At 39.6% G+C, this 21,312-nt stretch overlaps 2 protein-coding genes across 2 annotated transcripts; one reads left to right on the forward strand and one right to left on the reverse strand.

Annotated features, from left to right (window-relative positions):
* The first annotated feature begins 4,343 nt into the window (after window positions 1-4,343).
* Window positions 4,344-19,297, forward strand: LOC126919769 (clotting factor G beta subunit). Its single transcript, XM_050729356.1, has 5 exons — window positions 4,344-4,711; window positions 10,194-10,377; window positions 16,374-16,678; window positions 17,879-18,030; window positions 18,776-19,297. Exons 1-5 carry the CDS (start codon window positions 4,624-4,626, stop codon window positions 18,938-18,940), a joined length of 894 nt encoding a protein of 297 aa, XP_050585313.1. The 5' UTR covers window positions 4,344-4,623; the 3' UTR covers window positions 18,941-19,297.
* Window positions 19,298-19,400: 103 nt separating this feature from the next.
* On the reverse strand, window positions 19,401-20,867 carry LOC126919794 (30S ribosomal protein S11). The gene is made up of 5 exons (XM_050729396.1): window positions 20,357-20,867; window positions 20,101-20,229; window positions 19,928-20,042; window positions 19,783-19,848; window positions 19,401-19,606 (listed from the first exon to the last, which is right to left on the reverse strand). The coding sequence occupies exons 1-5, from the start codon at window positions 20,593-20,595 to the stop codon at window positions 19,499-19,501; spliced, it is 657 nt and encodes a 218-aa protein (XP_050585353.1). The 5' UTR covers window positions 20,596-20,867; the 3' UTR covers window positions 19,401-19,498.
* Window positions 20,868-21,312: the final 445 nt, after the last annotated feature.

Below are 21,312 nucleotides of genomic sequence, written 5' to 3' on the forward strand. Positions count from 1 at the left end.
AAATAAGGTTACGCCATTGACGGTCAAGATCGTTCAAGGCCCACAGGAGATCAGCAAGCTAATGTCATAGAAAGTCTAGATCATTTGATAGTTGCAGCGGTCGTTGAGGTCGTGTTACTCATAGTCAAAGACATTCGAAAGTCGAAGGCATTCAAATCGTTGTCATTAAAGAGACAGGGACATTTGAATATCATAAAAGTCATTAAGATTGCTGTTATGGAAAAATCGATAGAGGATTGAAACTCTAGTTGACAAATCTGAGCTGAGAGACGAAAAACTAGACTAAAAGTGAAAATATTTTGCAGATTTATCCGATGTGACATTACGATGTCGTTCTGCACTCGGCATCAACAAAATTTGATTTTCTTTCCCATGAATCGGCCAGTGATTGGCTAGCCAAGCAACTTGTACTCGCTATTTCCCACACCGTGTGTAATTTGATTCGCAACATTCTATGCAGTCCATTGATAGTCTGTAGTTGAGGCCTCGCAGGCTTTCGACTTCTATACAATTCGATTCTCGTCGCGAGAGGCGATTCCCGCCGGCGTTTTGACGCCATTTCTGCCGGAACACGTTTGACCCAAGACTCTCTTTCTCTTTCTCTGTCACACACACGCGCGCACACACACACTCTCTCTCTCTCTCCTTCTCCCTCTCTCTCTCTGCTCGTGTGTGTTCCGGTAACCGTATCAAACAACGTTAAGGGAAAGTGAAATTTCCTGGCTACAGAAATACCCGTGAACAAGCCGAAAATTTCATATAACTGGAGACTTTGATCGTTTTAAAGTTTGTGCACCGATACTCGATAGAAACTGTTGTATATGAAATACAAACTTGATAGAAAATAAATCAGTCGCGTCTAATTCGTTTGTTTCGAAAAGAATCGCATTGTGTGGCCCAATGTACCTACGTTTCAATTAAAAATTTCTTTATAGTCAAAATAAGAATATTCATCAATGAGAACGACTTCGGAATAACTATTTATTTTGAGCGGAACGAATTAAATTAAACGATTAAACATAGGATAGTGACTTATTGTCAGGGGCTGCGAAGGTCGTTTCTATCTCAAGTGCACCGAACTAAATTTCGTTTTCGTCGACCTCACGATGTCAGTGACTCCACGTCTAGAGACAGGGTTTCGACCTCACCGCGTGTATAGGCGAAGCGATGCCATGAACTAAAATTACAACCGCTCAGATATTTCATCGTCCTTCTATTAGTTAGCACTGAACGCCAAAAACGTCGTCCGAACGAACATTGGCCACGTACGCACCGTATAAAAACAAATATGATCTCAGATATTGCTATCGTATTTAACTATTTTAACGCTTGAATCCAGCTTCTTCTAAAATCACCTGATAATTCTTTAACGTAAGAAATAAATATATATGTTTCTCGAATCTTGAAAAAATAAAAAAGCTGAGAACAGGACAATTTCTTGTAAGAATTGCAGAAGCCAAAAGAATAAAGAACAACGAAGTTTCGTACATAGATTTCCTTCCTTTCGAGGAGACCATAAATTTTCAAAAACTCCTAGAAAGACACGGTCAGAATCCTGAGATTCGCAAATTCACAATTGCTACAATTTAAAAATCGAATTAGCTTCATCGGTCGATTGATCGACCTATTTCAACCCCTACAGATTCACCGTGGAACCGCTGTTAAAACTGCTAAAAAACAATTAGCCCAAGTACTACAACATTTACATGGAAGCAAGGAGACAAAGATAAACGAAGAAAAATGATTCATAGGACCGCTATGATAGCGGTGTAAACCAGAAGAGACGATAAGTCTCTGGCGAAGAGGAGCGACTCGTTATCAGTTCCGCGTCCGTGGGGAATGGTCGGGTCCGATCTCCGTCGTCTGAAAACGAACTTGACCCGGTTAAAACCAGCTGCAGGAATATTTCGTGATGTACCTGTCGGGCGCAGGTAGAGCTCGAGCGGCTGCTCGCGACGAAGGTGAGGCCCGGCTAAAGTGCCGACGAGTGGGAAGAGGGACGGCGACGTTACGTCGTAGGCGCGACTGAAACACGTTACTTCGCGAGAGACAAAGAGTGGGTCAAGTTCAGAGGAACGTGGATGGAGTAACAGTCGAGTGACTCTCGCTTTCATATTCCCCGTGGCGTACCGGCTGCTGTATGCACGTGTGCATGCGTGACCGCACACGCAGCGGATTTCGCCTGTGTGCTCCGTGGTGGAACGAACCCTGAGAAGCGACTACCGAGCCAACGAAAAAGGGTTGTTCTAGAACAAGGGCTGTTTTAGAAATTTCCCATTTTTTAACTTCCCTGACCAAGATTTTACGATTTTTCCAACTGAGGATGGAAATGTGATGCATTCTTGATGGCTGGAAATATTCAGAATATTTTAAGACAATTATTTAAGGGCGAATAAGTTTGGAGATAAAATTTTCATAATTTCTAGTGGAATTTTAGGCTGGATAGGAAAACGTTAGGAAGTTTTTGAAAAATGTACTAGAGAAATTTGGTAAATTTGGAGAATAAATTAAATGAAAATAAAAACAAACCACCACCATTGTGAAAAATGGAATTACATTCGATAAATTACTTTTCCAATGATTTAAGTCGATATTCGTCATAAATCGAAGAAAGATTATCTTCAAACTTCTATCGCGGAGCTTCGTTATACCGAAAAGTTGTAAAATTCGTCTTACTTAATCAGCAAAATTCCCTTAAGGAGTAATCAATTTCGCTGGCGATTGATTAGAACCGATTCGCGAGCGAAAGAAACCTCTTTTACCTCCTTATCTAACAAAAGACTTGCACGAGTCCACGGTCCACAATTCCAACCATTGAAATATTAATCGCCGCTAATTACCAAATATATTTGATCAAATTTTCAATCGGGAATCGTTGTGCGATTCGATCGTCCGGAATGGAACGTACGTTATCGTTTGTACAAGCATGACAAGAAATGGGCCAAATTTTGCTTGGATCTAATGACGAGATTGTATCTACTAATGTTGCATCGTTCTACAGCGAAACGCACGCGGTCAACAGCTTCCATGCCCCCGATTATCCTGACCACCTGTCACAGTGATTATTCGTAGGCACATAATCCGATTGTCGTTTGTCGGCGATAACAACGTCGTGGAGAACGTATGCGTGCACGAAATACGATTACCCGCCATGAACAGCTTTAATTTTGATGTGATTACGTGAACGTTAGGACAACTTAATGCTGGTATTATGTTGTTTGAACACGGAGGCTAGAAAATGTTTAACAAGGGCAAATAAATGGCGGAAGGAAAGGGACAAAGGCGTTCTTCGTATCTAAATATTCATCTAGTGGTAGAACGGGTAATTAGTTAATTTTATCTAAGAAGAAGCTAAGGTTATGGAAAAGATTGTATTCTGTCATATAACGAGGTCGTGTCGATGTAGTAACAGATCTTAAAACATTAAGATTAGGATCATTTTCGAGAGTAGCGGAAAATTAAAAGAAACATGGACAAGAGCATTAGTTTGCCGACTTTGTTTCGAATATGAGACTCGTAGATCTTAATATTTCAGACCGATCCTAATCTCGTTTCTTGAGTTTTCAGAGGAGGTACTTTCTACGTAATTACCTATTAAAGCGATCAGTTATTTGTGAAATAATTTTATTACAGTATAAAAGTAAATAAACCGCAAATTTATAACATATATATATATATATATATATATGTAATCCATAACTTGAGTGGTAACGCTCAGGCCATTCATAATCTTTAAAGCCCGTGTTTAAATACAAAGACTTCAGGACGCGTTTCTGTATTTACTTACTACATATTAAAACACATGCCAGTCAAGTGTCATAAACCTTGACTCACAATCGGTATATCACTACCATTTTCCTCTTTTTGTGTCATCCTACGGATCTCGCATACCGTAATAGAAAAATGTACCAAAAATCGCTATGAATTTTACGATCGATTGTACGTTCAATTATACATCTGCAACTTTCATAACTGCAAAAAGCTTTCATTCGTAACAATCAATGAAACATCCTCTACTCATAAATTCATCGTGTCATTCGTTACTTTGCGGCTCGGAGAGCAACACAAATTTCCTATTCCGGGGAAAAAATTCACAAATACGTATACTAAAAATATACAGACGTGTCAACTTTTCCACTCGAAACCATTCTGAAAAATCTATATATATATATATATGTATAAATGATAGTGCGCGTGAAAAATATATAGTCCTTGACGGATGATAAAATCGCGGACTCAATGGCATCGTGATCGATACGCATCTGTCCCTTGGCCCTTGACCGACCAGTCGCCGAAAGACACACGTCGCCAGGCGTATTAAGTGTGAAGAAATCACCTTGAAAATCACATCGGGGCCGACTCGGCTTCGTACTCGCATTATCATTGGATTTCCGCCGCGACAATCGTATCGATAGACGGCCACGAGTCTCGGCTGCTCGATGTTCGAGCCTCCGAAAGGCGGGTGACGAGCAAAGGGGTGGTGGAAGGCGAGACAAAGAACGAAACTGAACGACGAGAAAGATGCAATCGTAACGAACCACGTATAAAGAAGCCCCGATACCCGGACACTGCGACACTTTTTCATTGTGCACCGGCAAACGATCACCGAAAATCGCAACAGACATGGTCCCGCGCAACGTTTCCGTCATTTTTTCCTCTCTCGTGTTTCTCGTCGCCGTTGTCCACTGTATCTCCAAGGAATACAATAATTGTGAGTAGTTTATGTTTGTTGCTACCGCGAAACTTTTCTTTTCGAGCAACTACGTTAGGTTTATTTATGGTATAGTTAGGTTGATTCAAACGGAGGTATGTTACGAGGGGGCGAGATTGTTATCAATTTATTAGTTCGAATTTCAATGTTGAAAATTGATATCTCAATCGTGACAACTAATTGGGCGTTAAACGAGTTCTGTTCGTTAATTAACGACTGAATATTCCGATGATATTTGGAAGATATAAATATTGAGCAAAAATATAAAAGTAGGTAAATATAAAAAGTAGTTGGCAAGCTTTCTAAACACGGTATTAAATAAGAAACAGAAGCGAATAGGAAGCAAAAGAAAACGCTTGTGAATAACGACAGAACGCGGGAAGTTAATAAACCGAATACAACGTCCGCCGTTACTATATCGACTTTTTAAGTATTTGGAAACCACTATTTGAAAACCATTGACCGAGAAACATAGGGACCGTAACCCATAAAAGTAAATACATTTGAAAAAAGAAAAGCACATATGTAAAAGTTCAAATCAGACAAGATAAAGTCCATTTAAATCTGTTTGCTCGATTTCGTGCGCTGTTTACATTTTTATCGGGCATGTTTCACGAGCACCAAATATGCAATACAATATTCGAATCAAGTTCTATGCAAACATGAAACTGCGATTGACTTCATCAAGTTGCACACATCGAAAATAACCGAGGCTCCGAAAATCCGTATCGATCCGAGCGATATTTATTAAATGTAACAATTTTCCGCGACATTAGCCCCCGATCGGTAACCTATGCGTGAACGAAGGGGCAGGGCAGCGTAAATTGCAGTTACACGAAATGACAAGCTTAACATTGGATTTTCAGAGTCATTCATTACCAAATGGATGCAACGATGCACTTGTGCCGTTGCAACCCGGTCACGCGCGAATGCTCCTTAAAACGAATCGAATTCTAATTTAAATCCATTCGCCTTGAAATATCGCCGCCATGGAACTCTTTGAAAGACGGGGATTTCCATAATCTCGGACGTTCATAACCAGAACCGCGCCAACCGTTGAAACACACGCTGTTCCGAATAATTTGAATTCAATCGATAAACTATCCTCTCGGATACGCGTGAATTAAAATGACTGTATTTACTTTGTAATTTTCAATACATAACAGCCCAGGAGGAATCTATAATTTTATTTATAATCTGCAATTTCGATAAATTTACGATATTAATATTTCTCGCGATGTTTCGTTATTTTCCATATAGAAAGATAGCACGAAGAAACGGGCATAGAACGCGGATATTTTGCCTGCTAACGTCGCTTATTCGCGACTTACGTATGCGGAAGGCACGCACACACGGGCTGAATAGAAAAATGGGTGTATAACCCGGTCGAAGGCCGCCTGACTTAGACGGTGTATGACCTCGACCAGTTCGCTAGTTCGACAAATTTTGAACAGGCCAATGTATCCTCAACGATCGTTCGCGAGGTTCTTAACCTGACGAAGGTTGCGCCCGGGGCAACGCCGTTCGAAATTCAATTATTATCACGCGGGCCTACAATTTTCGAATTTCTCGCGACACAGTGGCAACGTCAGGTTTATGCATTCGATGCGTAACATTCGATGTATAGCCAGCGACAAATTAATGGCCCGTACGCACAGAAAGGTAATCACGTTAATGGGCACACGTGTAATTGCCGATAAATTAGAGAAACGAAAATTCATCGATTTTTGATTCGAACAGTGGTATTGTCGCGATGTGATGGCGAATAGCTGGGGGAAGTGAGTAGTATGTCAAGTCGCGCGCGTCATCCTGAAATCTTTCCTGAAATCAATCTCAAACGATCGGAGACGGTAATTAGGAGGCGCGTATGATTAATGGCCTTCGTGGCGCCTTGACCGCGAGATATCGAGTTGAAAATTGCTCTCCGATTCGTTGCCAACGTTCGTCATCTTATCACCATGGGGAAACAGATTTCGTTAGTACATACTTTTGCTACGTGAGGCAATGATAGAGAATTTGGGGAGAATTTTTTGGCGAGAAGTTTGGAAATTATTATTTTGATAACGAGTAATGGTATATATTGAGCTGGTGTCTGCGAGATGTACTTTCTTTGAAGTTTGGATTTGATAGATGAGAGTACGGATCACGTTGAAAAAAGTTTGTAAAGAAGACATAAAAACCTCATTATCGTATACCACGAATAATTAGAATTCGTATGACGTGTTATATGAACTCATATAGGCATTTCACGCATTCCGGTCTAATACAAATTGGAGATTAGAAAATGTAATTAAACATTTACTTAAATGTTTAGGTATTTAAATAATAATAAGTGTTTAAAAACATCGTACGATAGCATTTAAACTTACACGGACATAGAAGGAGATTGGTAAAGTATAATCACCTGTGTTCGATTATGAATTTCGATTACGCGTTATAGTATTATTAAGAATAATAGTGCGGAATTCGGTTGCATATCGAAACGCGAATGATCCATTACAAAGTAGAATCGTAGCAACTTTCGCGATTCGAAATTCCGAGGATTCTCTCGATTTGCGGATCGGAAATAATATTAGCGAAATATTTCCATTGCGACTACGTAAATCATTTTCATAACCGTCCGGTTATAATGTCGACATGTATCGAGTGGCAAGATAAATTAATTATCAAGATAAATTGCCATCGATCTAGACAGCCTCAATTAATCCTTTACATTGCCATATCTCATGCGACTCGACATTCGCGTTTTCTAGATACTATTGAATTTCGTGATCAGCGGAACAACGCGAGCCCAACAGGATCCCATGAAAATTTCGTATAACGCTGATAAAAATATTCCGATCGATTAAAATATCGGTCGTCACGTGACAAGTTCTAATCAGCCTGTTAAACGACGATCTCTTTCATCTTTTTTACACTCCTTTTTTTACGTAGCCAATTTTAACCCGCCCGAGTTCACCGTCGTGATACACGTCATTTACGTCACTAGCACGTTTTTCCATATTTATGGGACAAATAAAATACGTTATATGGACAGGACGCGGATAAAGTGGTAAACGGAATAACCATCGAGCGTAGTCTGAAAAAGTACCAAAGAAACATCAAATATATTTTTGAAAGCTATTCTATCCGTTGGATACGTAATAAATAATCGTTAAAACCATAAAATTATTCATTTCGTTTATTTGCTTTAAAATACATTTTCAACGTTAATATATATATTTATGTATTCGATTTATAGATAATCGTAAGTATACTACATCACGTAGTATTGTTCAAAGTATTACGATATTCTCCTAATCAACCCTATTCGTCGAAACTACAGCGCATTTACCGGAAGAATGGCTGTCAAACTCACTCGAGCCATTCAAAACGCATTGGCAACAATTTAAATCGGCATGAAACCACTTGAAAGGGAAACCGGAAAAAAGAAGCGAATCAAAGCAAACCGAAAGGGTTCCCTTTCTTCCCACGAGCCTCCGCGCCGCGATCCGGGTTTTTCCAGCCGTTAAAATAACCCCATCCGCTGCCACCTGCAGCCGCCAGAATCCACACAAAAGACTCGAGAAAGAATCTCCAACCTGTCCATTCGACCATCGTCTGATAGAAAGGGCAGAAGAGGAAGAGAAAAAAAGAGGCCTAGCCCAAACTGTGAACGAAATCAGCGACAGGGAGGAGGAGGAGGTGGATAAACGAGCCAAAGGGGAAGTCGCCGATGGCGGGGGCGAAGGCATCAGCATATTATCATGACCATGTTCATAGCCTGCTTTTGACATATCTATTACGCGTTTCCGAATAGAGGTGACTTCGAATTCTATGCCTGTTCTCTGCCCACCACCACCCCAACCCACCCCCTCCCTCTGTGCAACCTTCGTTCTCTGTCTTCTTCCCGTAATTCGGGTGACATCGAGGCGAGCAGAGAAGAGAAGAGGCATCGCGAGAGAGGGAGCGGAAGTAGAGAAAGGGGCTGGAAACTGCAGTGTCGAAGGGAGACCCCGAAACCAGAGTGGGTGGGATCGGTGGTGCAGACGTAGAGGTCCAATTAATCAGCCGAGGCGTGAAACGAGAGGGGAAACGCGAAGGGTAGGGAGTGATTCTGGTGGAGGGAGCGGAGGGATGTCGCAGGGATTGCGGTGACAGATCCGCCGTATCTATCCCTATCTGCTCGGGGCATTAAATTCGCGCGATGCCAGTAACGGTGCCGTCAGCGGCTGGTTCCTCTTGAATCGGTTAACATTCCGCTGTACGCGCTGCTTCAGCTTTCAATTAAACGCTTGTACATCACTAGATGGACACGTCTCGTTCGCGGTTTTAACCTGACCCTCCCACCGTCCAAATCCTGTCGGAGGATTTGAAGATGTTGCACGTTTTATAGATTAGTTTTAGGAGAAAGGAGCGCATAGGTACAGATCGGTAGAGCGTACGAAGATTAAGACCCGGAATTTCTAGCGGAATTTTCGTTTCATGCGTGATTATCCGTTACTGCTATTGCTATCGCTGTCGAAGGAAACTTTGGGTACAAGTCTCAGACCATCCCTTATAGAGACTTTATGATGACAGCTATATCGTATCGCGAGGAGATATTTTCGCACGGTGTTATATATAGAAAGAGGTATTTAAATATTCTCTTCGTGGTACTGCTCATTTGTGTCTTTTTTTAGCTGATAAATTTTCAGGAATATTTCAATAAGTAGAGTCCTGAATTAAGCGGTACAGAACACGTATTAGAAAGATTTAAAATGAACAGAATCAATACATCGTGGATTCTCGTTAAATTCAAAGAAACGAGATTTATAAATTCTCGACTCGCTTAATTGCTGAAATTATTTAGATTCGAATGACCATCCAACGATTCAATTAAACGATTTTTTTTTCTTCCTACATACTATGTAAACGCACGCCATTTTCATAAAAGATGCGACCGAAACAGGATTTGGTTCGACGTTAATGAACACCTCGCTTACCGGGTGATTATTTTTGATAAAAGTCGAAACGAACTTTCCTGGCGCTCTCGTGTACGAGCACGATTAATGAAAAAACCGGAGAAACCGGGAACTCGGGTTCTTCGATGGTCGCAACTTTTTCAGACCATTTTCCCTTTAATTGTAAATTGTTCTCGTAATTCCACTTAATTGCGACGAAGATGAGGTTTAGACTTTTTAATCCCTTTCTAATTTCGCGAATTATACGCACTCGGACGAAATATAGAAAGATGGAACGATTAAAAAAGGTCTTCATCGCTGAAATAAAAGAATGTCACCTAATGTTCGCCGTGTTCTTGGATTTTGAAATATCAAAGAATAGCTTTCAAATCGTTCATTTACTTTTGACAAAAATTCAAGAAATCAAGATGACTAAATTATTAATCACCATTTCATAGAAAATTTACCGAACTTCCCGTTCCATGTTCTTCTTTTTTCCGTCCGACTGCAGTTGTTTTCTATCGGATGTTAACGAAGCAATACGATGTTTGCAATAACAGTCGCCGATGTCCCTTGCGGTCAAGGAAACATTGCCACACGCACGGCGAGACTCGTTGGAGGACAAAATGCAATTCCTCACGAATTCCCTTGGATGGTGAGCATAAGCAGAAAAGGCGGACACTTTTGCGGCGGTACCATACTTAATTCAAGATTCGTCCTGACTGCAGCCCATTGCCTGTGTTCGTGAGTATACTATGCATCCTCTATTCTACATACGTACACGAGTTTATTAATTAATCGACAATTTAATAAATAATTTAATGGGTTCGATATTTAGTTAATTATTAATTATGAAATTGTGAGGTATTATGCAACAGGGTTTGTATATCACTGTTTCTACCGATTGAAATGTATGACTTAAATACAGATGCACAGCAAATACACGGTGCATTTCATTCCACCGTTTCGCGGTGTTATATTTGTTTTCAAGCAATCACTTATTTATAGATAGATTATCAATGAAACAAGCTTCGTTGTTATGTTCAAATATTATGTCAAGTGTTCTATACATATATCTAATGTTATATGTACGAGTAAATGAAGTTTATTTCGCACTATATAAAATTGACATTTCAAAATTAGAGCGAATGAATATCTTCTACGTAAGAATTAATTTCGTCGAATGATACATCATCGATCGTTCGGAAATTCTGCGTTCGTCGGATTCTTCGAGATTCCTCGATATTATTGTCGGACTGATTTCTTTCTAAATAATACAAATATTAAAACACAGAGAAAGGAAAAAGGACGAAGAATTATCGGGGAAAGATGATTATAGAAATAAAAATTCCATTCCTTTCAAACATCGAATTTTACTTTTAAAAGAACACTGTTACCTAGAAGACTACCCAATATTCAATACCCTGAATATTTTTACAATATGGCTCGATTATTTATAAATTCAAAATAAATCGCTCGGTCCATTCGATTTAGAAACTCGTTTCCCCGACAGTTCGTAAAAAACAACGAAAAAAGGAGTACCTAAATTTCAAAGCATTACAATATCGATCGGCCGGATAGTTTATACCCCCATTCTTTGCAATAATGCCGGTGTACGCGGTGTTCGCGTAATCAATATGCAGGTTGCCATCGAAAATATTCATGGCAGAAAACCGACTGTTTCTTCATGGAAAGCTGCCCATTGTTCCCTGTAATCGAATCTACGAGCACCGCTATAGGGTGCAAGAGAGAATGAGAGAGAGAGAGATCTTATCGCGAAACGATATTCACAGTGGCGCCCGTGTGTGCCAAAATTTTCTACCGTTTTTGATATCGCTACTAAAATGTCAGCGAAACGCAAGCAACCATCTTGTCCAACAAACGTAGCTGTAATTATTCCGATCCGATCTCGACGATTGAATGGTGGTATTCGATAGCCGCGCGGTTAAACCTCGTCCGCCGGAAACAGTATTCATTTTTCAGCATGCAAATGTATCGTTACGAATGCATTCGCCACGAGTATCGTAAAAACGGATATTCTTTAATACATAAATACGATAGAGTGCGATTCGTTCTTCGAATTTGCGGAATAATTAACGAAAGATAACGAGAACGAAGTAGTAATTATTCGCAATTTCAGTAAGAGCAACAGACAATTTTTTAACATAGTCCTTCGTGTTTCGATGTACTCGTACGAAAGCTTACAAGCCTTGGTTCGTACTTTTGATAAGAAATAAATCTCTGCCCTGATAAAGTCACGATAGTGAGCTTTGCGACCTCTAAAAAGCTGTAAGAGACCTAAGAGATCCTTCTTGATCAGTCGAAAACGTTTTTTCGACTTGGAACAAGTGCGTCGAAACACAAGGAACTATGTTAAAAAATTATGTTATCGCAAGGCGTCTGTTTTTATCAAGATAAAATTCTATAGCTCCATTTTGGATAATTTTTCATTCATCCTCGTAAGAACATTGGCCGACGACGAATAATCGGATTTGGAGCAATTGGAAAATGATTATAGAGGAAAATGTGGATGACAGAAAATCGTCTCGTTTGTATCTTTTTTGTGAATAACGAATCGTATAAGCGAGAAATATCACTATATTTGCAGGCGCAAAACTAAAGAGAAATTGGAGGAAACTATCACTCGAAAGTTCGACCCAAGTGGTTCAATTTTTTAAGAACGAAGTTGCCTCGAAAAAGCGCCGCAAGTTATTGCGTCATAATCCACTTAATCCATCCGTGCAATCTATGCAAATCTGTGCCAGATTTAAAAACCTAGAAATCCGCGTGTTGCGCGCGGCGGCGATTACGCTCTGTAGTTTGCAAAAATCATCACGCTCGGCGAAAGGATAAAAAGTTTAATGCGCGCCTCTCTAGAAATTACGTAACGTGTCAGGAAAAAAGAAAACAAAAAGAGGGGTATAAAAGGGAAGAAAAGAGGAAAGGGAATACTACGAAATTCCAACGTCGCGCTACACCTATTTTTATCATGTCACTTTCCCGCGAAACATTCTTTCGGAGAAAAAAGATTACAAACGTTCGGAATCATCGTAACATAAAACGGATAAGATCGGATGAATTAAAGATAAATCGGAGTCGAATACGAAGGGAAATTTTCACCCAATTGCGTATCGTAGTAACGATTTAGTAATTAGCGACACTTGCTACTTTTATCACTATAAATCTAAATAACGTACTTTACTCTTCGCTAGAAATACTATTACATACATTTTCTATTTAAATATCATTGATTGGACTAACGTCGAAAGTCTCTCCGTCAGTTTAATAGAATCTTCCGAGTCTGCCTTGTACTTTAAATAGCGAACAGTCCGAGAATAAAGAATTTGTTAATAATATAGATAACTTTATAATGAAAATGGATCTCGTGAAGAGTAAGCAGATATCCGGATACTTTCAAACCGCAATGTACATTCGTACGTGCATATAGATACGTATAGGAGAATAATGCCTACGTGGTGAAATATCGAGGACCGTTAACAGGACAAACGTGTTTCTCTGACTTGCTGTCTGGCTTTGTGATTATCGAATGGCCGGATAAACGGCCAATCACTTTGTTAAAATTATATAAAACGACGGGACCGTGTGTCGTTTGCCGGTCGTTTCCCGTCGTTCCCTGCGGTCGTATATGCGCGCGGGACACGATATCGATGTTAATTGGAGCGACGATTACATTTTAAATGAAACCTCGAGCGTATTTTTCCGGCGAACGAGCGAGTCGAATGGAAACGCAAAGAGCGTTGTGTCAAGTTAAAAACTGCTGTGCCGCTATTTACTCGCGTAAACACTGTCGCCAAATAGAGTCAAGAGGCGGCCTTTTATTAAATGCCAGAGTGAAAAACGTTTCTGTCCTGGCCGGAGATGTGTGTTGGTGTGGATACGCGAATCAATCCTTCAACGGTTGCATAACACGACGTTGCTATCGTTTATACGAACGATTAACGGGGCGCGTTTAAGGGAAAATAATAACGTTACGAAGAATCGTTTCGATGGTGTACACTTATACGATTCAATAGAATTCTTGTCGAACGATTAACAGACTGGTCGGCCAAACGAGATTATTTAAACGATCGATCGAATCGCTCGCGTTGTTAACAACGACCTTTTCCCCATATTCGCGGAATTGTCTGCGATTAATTATGCAATAGGTTATCGATGATACACCGCTCTTCGTTTGATCGGCACGTAGAATATATTTTGGTCTACATTTCGCGAATTATCGTTTTCGCCGAAAATACGTATTATATCGCGACAAGAATTTATCATAGAATTTGAAATACCAGCCGGTAAAATACAAAGAATAGAAATATAGCGACTATACGCGTAGATTGTAAATGTCGATATCGATTCGATAGGATTTTAAGAATCGATGTTTAAAGCACGGTATTATATGTTAAAATGAAAAGAAAAAAGGGTCGCAAAAAGGGGCAGAATGTGTCAGTGGTTCAATTTAAAAGTAATTTCCACGCTTCTCATTTAAAGGGAATCGCACACGAAGCATCGTAATAGGATCCTGGAAACTCTTCCAATCACTGGCTAAAATCGAGAGAGGATTTCGAAAATATTCGTAATTCTTTTTTCTCGCGGATACAGCGCGGAGATTTATGTGGAACAGTGTCCATGCAGGTGTAATTAAACGTCGAGACAGTGGTGTTGCGCGATGAAACGTGTAGGCGTTCTCTATCTTTGTCTTCGTCGACTATATAACAGAAACAGAACGATACAGAGAGACACGGAGAAACAGACAGAGAGAGAGAGAGAAAGAAAGAGAGAGAGAGGGAGGGAGGGAGGGAAATGGAAAGAGAAAAGAGAGAGAGAGAGAGAGAGAGAGAGAGAGAGGAGATGACGGAGGAAGGGGTTGAAACTGGACAGGGTGGCCATAGAGAGAATCCAACGGAGCTTCGGCGTTGTAAACCATGATTGCGTGTAGATTACAGACCACTCGGTAATTGCTAGCGGCCATGCAAAACGCATGACAAAATGTTACCAGCTAGCGCGAGATCGTGAAAATATATCCGACTCCGACCATTGTCCGCGTTTTCTTTATCGTTCACGGAAACGGCCGAAATAAATTTCGTTAATGCGGTTCTACGCGCGAAAGAGAATTATTTGTTAAGTTATCGCGAGAGGGGGAAAAGCAAGAAATGGGAAAAAATGGTCACAGACAGACCGAAGAATTTCAGATACGTAACGATACAAAGATCCGTTCGTCGTTATTATTCATCGGAACATCGTGTAATAATATTTCGACGATGCTTCGAGCAAAACTGTAAAAAAGAGAATAAATAACAAGTTGTGCATTATCGACTAAATCGATACGAAGAGAAACAAAGTTCACCGCGAAATACTCGGCAACCGTCCTCCTCGCGCACACCAGTTTACAAGCGAATTAACGGTACGATTAATGGCCGAGTTGCCAGTTAAAAAGGCCACTCCCCTTAACCGGTGACGCGATTCAGCGTTTAGCCAGCGGTGCATTTTAATTGGAAGGGGTGCGATGATAAGGGCAGGGAGTAACTACGATGATGCATCCGTGCTAAATCGTATAATCCACAACGGGTGCCGGAACAATGGGACCGCCTCGACGAAGATGGAAGGGTCCATTAAAACAGAGGGTTGTCTTTGTAAAAAGAGACGAACCTTGAAACTTGGGAAACGACTGGAATGTGATTGCGCCATCCGCGAGTCGGTGGAATCAAGGCAACGAAGAAACTGGGACGAGACATCTTCTCGTGCTCTCTCGTTTGTAGCAGAGGGCGGCACGAAAACTGTTATAATTTCATTAATTATTCGGAAGCCGCGTTGACCAATTAATTAAGCGAAACCGCTACATTTGGAGGCCGTTCGAATACCAATATCGAAGCGTTGCTACAGCGAGGAGCAAAACTTTCGGTTAAATAATCGCGAGTAAAGGCCACGAAGGAGTTGCTCCGTTACTTTAGAAACATCGAGGGGAATGAAAGAAATAGAAGAAACGTTAGTGGAAAAGAACGTAAAACGAAGAATATAGAATGCTGCCTTTATTTCGCACATTTATACCTCCTGGTTTCTCGTGCACTTAACTTTCACGATGATTACTTGCCGGCATCGTTACTGGACTTTGACTCCTTGCGGTGCGGAAACGGGCAGAATACCCAGCTATTTGTCCTACTTGGCCTACATGTATCCGTAATGCGTGTAAAGTGGAAGTTATAACTCGTCGTTTTTCAAACAGACGTTCTTTGGAAGCTTTAAAGCGTAAGGATTTAGAGGATGCGAGTTTAAGGAAGTAGCGCGTAACGCGTACGTTTTGGGATAGGATATGGGACAAAATAGAGAATGTGCTTCCTTGGAACGCTTCGGAGTTATCATTCGGAGTTAAAGAGATTAAATAATTTACTAAGTATCGCGAGTATTTCGAGTAATTTAAATAATTATCGTATCGATCCTTCTTCGTCATTACCACACTGCCAACGTTCGTATTTTTGTGGATAGAATGAAGGAAATGGAACCGAGGCAAAGATTTATTTCACCTACTTGTTTCTCCGTTAAGAAATATCGTATCAGGCATACTTCGGTATTCCGTGCCGTTGCATCTGCAATTTTCCATAGAAGCATCATTTTCTCAGACCTCCGTGAAATTTCCCTTCTTCCTAAATAAAATATACTATATAAATATTACACTCAAGGTAATCTGTATCGACGATTTAACGAACGATAAATATCCTTTGCTTTTGATTCAGAGGGAGTTCTATAATCCCCACCGGTCAATTACGGATCAGCCTCGGCGAGTACAATCTGAAGGGGCCGGAAGTGCCAGCGTCGAAGGAAGAGAGAGTGACGAACGTTATCCTGCACCCTGGCCACAAGTGCGGAAAATACGTGGACGATATTGCCCTTCTGGAACTTGCAAGGCCAATCGCTTGGTCGGAGAGCGTGAAACCCGCCTGTTTACCTGTGGCCACAGGGAAACCAGGGTATAGCGCCTTCGGCGGGGAACTCGCCAAGGCTGCTGGATGGGGTTGGTTCGGCGAAGACAGGTCCAAATGTAAGTAAATAATTCCACTTCATCCCCTCTTCCTTGCCTCTTCCTTTTGCCCGGTAATTCGCTCGAGAACTGAGAGTCGTTGACGTTAATTACTTGGCGTTTCATCGGATTAATGGGATATAAAATCGACTGTAACTTGGCGAGAAAATCGCTGCTTCTGCTACCAGGCTGTTACAAAGTGGATTTTCCAGCGAACCAATGATTTTATCGGCGCATTAAATACGAACAAAGGGAGCAAAAATTTGTTACGTTGCCATAGTCTATTTGTTTTCGATAACGATATTGTAAGGGGCACGGAAGTAGAACAGGTGTGCCACCGAAGTTTTCCACGAACGACTAAGTAAGCGAATTCTACCTTGGTCGAAATCGCGTTTCACCAAAGTTCCTGCTCGCTGCCCGAAATTAATGGCGCTAAGAGATCGAGTCGAACTTTCACCTAAAAGCGCCCTCGGTAAAATTTGCCCGATTCGAACGCGTTCCACGATACGCGTTCCAGAGCAATGGAAATTTTCTAAAGGGAATGCAGAAAAATATACCGATGGTTTGCTTGGTATTTTTATTGATATTGAAACTTGCTACGTTAAAACTTTGAGAATGAACAAAATTGATTTCAATCCCTTGTCTCGTAATATATGATTACGGTCGTGACGTAGATTACGCTTAATTTAGTTTCTTAATTTTAGTTTTAATTTATCCAATATTACCAAGAACCATCGACTATCCTTTAAGTGTGAAAATGTTACGTAGCTTTAATCGTTCTACGTACTTTTGTTTACTTTTATTATTTCTGAAATATCTATCGATATTACCACACCTCGTTTATAGAAAACTTCCTACGCTAATTACGCGTCATTTCAGTAAACTAAGATTTTTAAATAGGCGATATTTTTCAACCTCTGATACCGATCTCGTGTCACTGAGAGTTTTCCTATCTTTCGATCTTCAAATATTGCTTTGCAATATTAGATATACGATCGATATGATACGTATGGCGACCAATGTAGCTTCTGCCAAGCAATAAATTTCCAATGATTAAAGCAATAAATAGTAAACTATGTCATATACATATAGTCGAAAGACAAAAGAGCCAACCGAAAGCAAAGAGATAAACGTAGATTTCAAGCACTCGACAATCGTGTCCGATTAAAACCGATTCCACGTAGCCGCTTTATCAAAAGCTCGTTCTATTTTGTCTTGCAGATAAACGAGCGGACGTGTTGCAGAAAGTGGAGGTTCGCGTGATCGAGAACAACGTATGTCGCGAATGGTACGCGAGTCAGGGAAAGTCGACCCGCGTCGAGTCGAAGCAAATGTGCGCCGGCCACGAAGAAGGTGGCCGCGACTCTTGCTGGGTAAGTGAAATCGTCTCGTATCTATCCCTAGTTTATACGTAGAAAACTAGCTGCGTGTATCGATTTTTCTGCCATTCACGTGCAACTAGTTAAACGGAGGGTCGCGTGTCACTCGTTCGTATACGAAATTCACGTCCTGGCCAACAACCACGACACGAATTTCGATAAATATCCGGCTGCTCGCATAGATGCGTACGCAGGTTGAATTAACAGGCAGGGACTGGGCCGAGTCTCCGCCACCGGACTGAATCGTTCGACCACAAAACAGCCAGAGGGACAGCGAAAAGGGGGGAGCGAGAGGGATTGAAAACGGTCAAAAAATATGTTGACAAAATATTGTGGTCTGGTATGACGTAATTATCAGAACGGGTAACTGCGGGAAAAGTGGTACGCGCCGCTATTTCCAACTCGATACGTTTCATCGCGGATTTACGATTCTGTTCGCGGGTCATTTGACGGCCGCCTTCTACTTCGTTGAACAGGACCCTGTTATCGCGCCGCTTTACGTTTGGTCGGCCGTGTTTATGTAATGGATGATTATCGTATGCTAAGACGACGCATTAAAATTACTCGTGCGATACGTAATTGCTAAACATAATGATTAAAAGATTTTCTGTATCGGAGACACTGTGTCTATATCGAGGACACAGGTAAATGTTATCCTGACTTCATAGAATGAAATTGGAAGGAGAGAAATTTTGTATTTCCTGTAGACATATGTAAATGTAATTGTATTTTCTCGTAGGCTGATAGTGGTGGACCTTTGATGATCGGAAGTCAAGCCGATGGTAACATAATGGTGGTGGGGGTGGTCTCATCAGGAGTGGGTTGCGCTCGACCACGACTTCCAGGTGTATACACTAGAGTCTCGGAATACATACCCTGGATCACGCAACACGTACTACGATGAAACGAAACTCGAAGCTTTCCATTCGCTTCACTTTCCGCGCAACTGTCTGTATAGACTTCGAAACGCATTTTCTCTTCGTGTATTTAAAGAGAAAGATCGAAGTAGCATAGGAAGATCGATCTTGTCAAATATGTAACGTATTCTTTTCGTTGAAGAAATTTCGAAGCTAGAAACCGATGCTTGAATTAGTCTTAATGGAGATTCTTAAATTATTAAAAACTTACTTTAAAAGATAGATGTAGAAAACTAATATAAAGTATAAGACGTGATTTGTAATACAAATTTCGTTGATTGCAACAAGACTATATAGATTTATAGAATAAAGTTATTAATTAAATTTAGCGAAGCCATTGTTGTAAGCATAAATAATTTATGAAATTCGTCTCTTTATCTAGTCAATACTTGTATTGCAATTATATCAGATAAGATATTATATATTATAATCAAACTGCCACGAAAGTATTGTAATTTAATAATATAATTAACACGTAATTATATACAAAATTTACATTTTAATACGAATTGATCCATCGAATACATCATAATATATATCACAAATTATATTCTTCTTTGTTTCCTTGGTCTTTGAGGGTTCCACGATACTCTAGTGTCGTCTGTGATAGAAACAACTTGTAGGTGTGATAGCTGAAGACCTTTTATAGCACCCTGAATGGATGTAAAAATAGTCATTGAAAGAATATACACGCAAAATGTTCAAAAAATTTGAGATAGGCCATTTTACTTTTTTTGAAGGATACTATACGTTGTTAAAGGTTGACCCTACCTTTTTAAAATATTCTGTATATTTTGACAAAAAGATTTAATTTACGCATTTCACCTACCATTCTGCCGGGTCCAATTCCCTGTATTCTCAATCTGACTATCTTGATACCACTTTTAAGAATACGCTATGAAAATATAAAGCACGTTAAAAGAACATAAAAAGTTACGAAAATTTGAGTAAACATATCAAGAAATTTTTCTTACTGTTCCAAATGTAATTGCAGCTTGTTGCGCTGCAATGTTAGTACCCTTCTTTGTATTTTTAAAACCTTCTATTCCAGCCGAATGTAACATCATTCCCATTCCTATAAAAATATCACTGATTACGATAGAATTATACAAATGATATCAATGAAACAATATTTCTATAATAAAACTTTCCTTTATGATCAGTAAGTGACATTATTGTGTTGTTAGGAGTTGACTTAACATTAATAATATGTAAGTGATCGTATCTAATGCCATCAAAGAGCTCATACGGCGTAGAAGCATTAGGAAATAATTTCCTGAAATAGACATTTTGTAAACATTATATTAGACTAATATGCGTAGCTATCTACAAGAAGATACAACATATTACACAAAGCTATGATGTAAATGTGATGCTCGTGCAGTATGAAATTAAATATTTACGATTCATTTATACTAGCTATATCGGTTGTTGTTTCTCCTTCCATAATTACACGTTTCCCTGATTCACTAGCTCTTACTTTTTGATTTCCAACTCGAAATTCCCTCATAGTATTTGAGGTTATGTGAAAATCTCGAACATTAGTAAATTTCAAATACGGTAATACCATAAATTTCCCATTAGACAATATCGTACTTCTTGTTAAGGATCCTACTGCAAATTGCAAAGTGGACAGAATCATTTTTGTTTATGTATATACTCGCAATCCGAAACAAAATCAAACAATTGACAAACTCTCCCTATCAGAGTAGTACATGCTATGCTACTCCTTACACTCTGTAGCTCGTTTCAACAAGTTTAAAACCGAAATTATTTTAGAAAAACATTTATTCATATTTAGACACTAATTGAATATTTAACAAGAACAATTAATTCAACTGAATTTAATTGTTTTTAACGTTATCGAGTCGTAAGAATCGATAAGCTCTTCAAAATTACCAATAGAGCAATGAGATAAACAGGTCCGTTTCCTCTGATAGAGATGGCGCTTACATTAGGTTCGATGTATTTTAAGTAAAATAATCTACAACTTTAATTTTGAATGCTACAGATACTAAAAATGAAATTTGAAATTATTGAGATTCATATAGTCATTTGCTAATTGTTAAATATTTTAACATTTTCGATAACACCTGTTCCAAATTTATATCTTAAAACAAAATTTGAATTTTATAATCAGTAACTGTTATGAAATTATTTTAACTGGTTACTGCTTAACTATTAAATACTATTTCTATAAAACTATATTACTATAAAAAGCAAAATACCCAGACTGTCTAATTTTTATAAATTCAGTCGTAACATTTTCCTATACGCCTTCGACTAAATAACGGTTATTATCTTATATCTTTAAAAAGTAAAAGATCAATATTGAAAATCAATATTAGAGAAAAAAATT

Source organism: Bombus affinis, chromosome 8, assembly GCF_024516045.1.
Source record: "Bombus affinis isolate iyBomAffi1 chromosome 8, iyBomAffi1.2, whole genome shotgun sequence".
NCBI classification, from domain to species: Eukaryota; Metazoa; Arthropoda; class Insecta; order Hymenoptera; family Apidae; genus Bombus; species Bombus affinis.

Coding starts and splice junctions, on each gene's coding strand:
- LOC126919769 (XM_050729356.1), top strand. CDS start 4,624: ATGGTCCCGCGCAACGTTTCCGTCATTTTTTCCTCTCTCGTGTTTCTC. Junction 4,712..10,193: donor CTCCAAGGAATACAATAATT/GTGAGTAGTTTA, acceptor TTGCAATAACAG/TCGCCGATGTCCCTTGCGGT. Junction 10,378..16,373: donor GCAGCCCATTGCCTGTGTTC/GTGAGTATACTA, acceptor CTTTTGATTCAG/AGGGAGTTCTATAATCCCCA.
- LOC126919794 (XM_050729396.1), bottom strand. CDS start 20,595: ATGATTCTGTCCACTTTGCAATTTGCAGTAGGATCCTTAACAAGAAGT. Junction 19,849..19,927: donor CTGCAATTACATTTGGAACA/GTAAGAAAAATT, acceptor ATATTTTCATAG/CGTATTCTTAAAAGTGGTAT. Junction 19,607..19,782: donor GAATTGGACCCGGCAGAATG/GTAGGTGAAATG, acceptor ACATCCATTCAG/GGTGCTATAAAAGGTCTTCA.